The 4,412-nt window shown below is 31.7% G+C and overlaps 1 protein-coding gene across 1 annotated transcript; it reads right to left on the bottom strand.

The window, feature by feature from the left end:
* Nucleotides 1-408: 408 nt before the first annotated feature.
* LOC134683921 (uncharacterized) lies at nt 409-1,970 on the bottom strand. Its single transcript, XM_063543237.1, has 3 exons — nt 1,912-1,970; nt 1,216-1,377; nt 409-578 (listed from the first exon to the last, which is right to left on the bottom strand). Exons 1-3 carry the CDS (start codon nt 1,942-1,944, stop codon nt 420-422), a joined length of 354 nt encoding a protein of 117 aa, XP_063399307.1. The 5' UTR covers nt 1,945-1,970; the 3' UTR covers nt 409-419.
* Nucleotides 1,971-4,412: the final 2,442 nt, after the last annotated feature.

Here is a 4,412-nt window from a genome sequence, read left to right as displayed (position 1 = left end):
CCAGGTTCAAACCCACTATTTTGTTTTATAAACTGTCTTGTATCAAGTGAGGAAAATGGCCAATGTTATATTATAGCTCGTTTGTTTGTGTGCTACATTATAATGTTGTGTTTCTGTTGTGTCGTAGTTCTCTTGTATTTGATGTGTTTCCCTCAGGTTTATTTTGTAACCCAGATCTGTTTTTTTCTCAATCGATGTATAAATGTCGAACATCGTTATTCTACTGTTTCCTTTTTTAATTTATTGTTCTTGTACATCATGAAGTGTGAAGTAAATTGTTACATATTTACCTTCACTACCACAAATGAGTTTGTGACATGAACAGTCTTCCTCTGAGGGTGTACAATAGCAGTTGTGTTTTGGCGTAGTAACAAATATGTACCCTTGTGAAGAATTGCATCCACATGTTGTATCATTTATCATACTTCCTTCACGGTGAATGATTTGACCCTCTTCATTACAAAATGACATTTGATACACACACTTATTGTTACCATCAGTTGAAAATGGGAAAGGCTGATACCGAGAGTATCTGCATCCAGCTTTATTAAAATATGGTTCGAATATAAGTTTGCTACCTATAATTGATATGAAAGAAATATGAAGAGACATATTTTGTAATATAAAGCAGTTAATCATTGTAGCAAAGTACCTACTTAATGGTACATAAACTCATCATAGATACTAAGATTGGAATTTTGTAAAGTATGTATATTTAATACTCTCAAAACCAACAATAAACACAAATAAAGTGATAGAATTAAACATCGAACGCAGGATTTAAATGTATTCATCTGTCAAAGAAAATGAAAAACAAACACATTAATCATTGTATGTGTTAATATTAATGCAATTTTATGTAGTTGCATTGCTCAATACATGTACCATATAAATCTATTATTACCAAATCTTTTTAGCATCCTGCAAAAACAAAAAGTTGGACACATCAGACTCCAGCTAACAATTCAAGAAAAATGTCGATAGTATTGGATTAGTACAGACTTTTAATTGAAATAAATACTTACTGTCTTGCATTTGCATGCGCCTGTCCCAAGTAAAACAAATCGTCATTTGTAACTATAAAATGACTATTGATGTGGAAGGTATTTGATATTGTGACTTCTTTGAAATGTTTGATATTGTCCTATTAACACATATTGGTAATATGGTTAACACAAGTAAGGTGTATTCAAGGATAATTAATAACAGTATTACCTGTGCTGCTATAATCCAGTCCATCACAGGTCTCACGATACGAATTCTCGGTGAACGCAATAAACACACATAACTTTGACCACAATAAAACTTCCTTGCTCGGAGACGCCAATGTCCTGGCGCTGGACATTTCAATTCATATTCAAACGTCACAGCAATAACCTGAGATATAATAACTTTCCTAAATTGGAAAATGATATAATGGCGTGAAGTTTTCTTATTTGTTTTTTTTAAATTTTACAATTGAAATTAGTTTACAAAAACAAACCACTGCATTACCTATGCTACTTTCCGGCTTTGTTAAAGTTGAAAGATGAAAGAGTGATTTTAAAAATAAATTCAACAAATTGTAAGATAGAGGCCACAAATACTACAAAGATTATAACAATAGTCCTAGCAATATTGGGATGTGTATAACAACAATCCAAATAAATGCTGATCGGATTGGAAAATATCTAACAACTCGTCATTTGCCTTGCAGTTTTATATCTTTGTAAACAGTTATAACTGCGTCTGAGTCGTAGATTTTACAACCACACCACATCACATCACATTTTCGTATCTTTAAGTAAAGTCTCTAGTAGATCAATTTTGAGGAACATTCTACACCATCCAGTTCTACCAGGACAAAGCTACGGCTCTAGACAATTGAAGTGTGAAGTAAACTTATTTGTTAAGACATTGAAATCAACTTACTTGAAGACACCAAAGTAATACTGCAGTTTTCATTGTACAGAGATTAGGGAAGCGCACTTCAATCTGAAAAAAAATTAAAACCAAAAGTTATTGCATGCTGTATGGTATTACTTCCTGTGCATACTGACACACTTTTGCTATGTCCATCAATATTATCGTTTTGCTTTTATTTCATTACAATGTGTTCTGATTATTTCATTATTCATATAGAGTTGAATTATCTCGTGTTATTTTCAATGAATATATTTTTAACGCGAAGTGAATCAGTAAAAAACAAATCAAACAGACTAATGGTCAGTTCTTAGATTTTACTAAGGTGTATTCGTCTTTTTTTAAATCTTTAACAATTTCGTATCAACATGAACATTGAGGAGAACAAAATCATAATTCCTCTATCAATCCTTTTTTTTTGCCTTTTCTAAACCGCGTTGGTAATCTTTCTGGATAGATAAACGAAATAAACGATTACCATACCAAAGTGTCTATTGCTTAGTATTTTCAACTCATTATTGAAGAATTGTTTCTTCAACCTGAACTTTAATCAAATGTCAATTATTGATTTCGAATATTTACAGTTTCAAGTCAAGAATTATATGTTTTTTTATATATATTTATATAAAAAAGAAGATGTGGTATGATTGCCAATGAGACAACTCTTCACAAGAGACTGAACAACACATGAATTTACCTCTGTAGGTCACTGTACGGACTTTGGACATACACATACATATATACTGTGGTGGGATTTAACCAGTTAGCAGGATTGCAACCCTCTCCCTACACGGTGACATTTATGTTCTTTTGAACAGATATTCAAATGCTGTAGCAAGTCAGGAATATGCCAGTTGTTTAGTTTAAACATATTTATTTATAGTGGATTGGGAAACAAGTTTTTCAACTTATATTAATCCCTCTCCACTTTGCGGATGCGAGTGCTGCCTTGTAGCGGCATTAGACTACTCTTTTTCGAAATCTAAAAGGGTGTCTTTAGCGTGCAAGATATGTGGCTCTCTCTTAACACGGGTCAGCCATTTATCGTCCCCGTCCGACGGACTATCATCGTTTCCTCAAGACCAAAATTTCTAATGGTGTCAAGGGAGAGCCGAAAATTGAGTTCCTGAAATTTTCATCCAAAACGGGAATCGAACCAGGAACCTTTGTGTAGTAGTCCGATGCACTAACCACTACACCACGGCTCTCTGCCAGTTGTTATCATTTCGTTTGAATTGTTTGAGCTTTTGATATGGGACTTTCCGTTTTGAATTTTCCTCGGAGTTCAGTTATTTGTGTTTTTCTTTATACTACTGTTGTCTTTGTTTATGTAGTAACAGTAAATATATGAATACCTATATCAAATAACAAATATCGAACAAACAAAAATAATAACTTGATATCAATACTCAACCTTGAATTATATTTCTGTTTAGTTGTATATTGACTGTTTCTTCTCTTTTATCTATCAATAATAAAATAAATGATAAATGGTTGTATCTATCTTATATCACTAAATCGGCTATGTACGTGGTCTTTTTACTTTGCAAGTCTTTGTTACAAATTAAACAATTACATGTACTAATCAGACCATCATTATGACTTAAAGCAGTATTGATAGCTTTATGGCTAATGATCTGTTTATAATCTCCCATGTCTAAGTGTGTGAACATGAACAATTATTGTTCATTCAAAATTATGTCAACAGTATAACAATCTAGCAACTATAATGGGTTCAAATACTGTGTTATTGAGTACTGTACACGTAAAATACACATTTGTAATTATTAAATACCCGTTGGAGAGATGCCTTTAGTTAGAAATTAAACACACATTTAAATTGTGTAAGATAACATTCAATATTATTGTACACACTGTTGAGCAGCAAATCACCATTGTAAAAACATTGCAATTTTCTACATGATTGCCTCATTTCAAGTACATCTGTCTTAATGTTAATAATGGTTGCATGTTTGTTCATGGACATAAATGATAATAAGGGATGCACTGTTTTTTTGCAGTCATCCATTTTCTTATTTTTTTTAATTTGAATAAGAAAAACAGTGTCACTGCACTATACTAATACATTTTTCTTTATTTGTTTTATTGTTTGTTATTGATAATACCATAATTATTTAATCTCAATGTGTGTGAGCAAATGAATAGTGTATTTTGTAACATGGTAAACGAACTTTAATCGAATTTATTATGTTAAGTTATTTATACTTACATTTAAATTGACTATGTCACTTGAAAAAACAGTTGATCTTTCATTCCTATGTGTCTACAGCCATCACTTTATAGAGACATCTTCCAAACATAAATACATCTGTTCGTTGGTTCGTTTTGTCAACAATTTCCATGTGTATGTAAATCGGTGTATTACAGGTAGATGAACTTTAAAAAAAAGCAAATATTGAGTGAATTATCGTTCTTTGTCTTTCAAGTCCATTCGGAATACGAAATATTTATTGTGTAACCAGCACAAAATTATACATGTAAATATAAAA

The sequence above is a fragment of the Mytilus trossulus genome, chromosome 9 (genome assembly GCF_036588685.1).
Source record: "Mytilus trossulus isolate FHL-02 chromosome 9, PNRI_Mtr1.1.1.hap1, whole genome shotgun sequence".
NCBI classification, from domain to species: domain Eukaryota; kingdom Metazoa; phylum Mollusca; class Bivalvia; order Mytilida; family Mytilidae; genus Mytilus; species Mytilus trossulus.
This window is presented reverse-complemented; position numbering and strand designations above follow the sequence as displayed.

Coding starts and splice junctions, on each gene's coding strand:
- LOC134683921 (XM_063543237.1), bottom strand. CDS start 1,944: ATGAAAACTGCAGTATTACTTTGGTGTCTTCAA. Junction 1,378..1,911: donor TATTACTTTGGTGTCTTCAA/GTAAGTTGATTT, acceptor ATTATATCTCAG/GTTATTGCTGTGACGTTTGA. Junction 579..1,215: donor ACTGGATTATAGCAGCACAG/GTAATACTGTTA, acceptor TATCAATTATAG/GTAGCAAACTTATATTCGAA.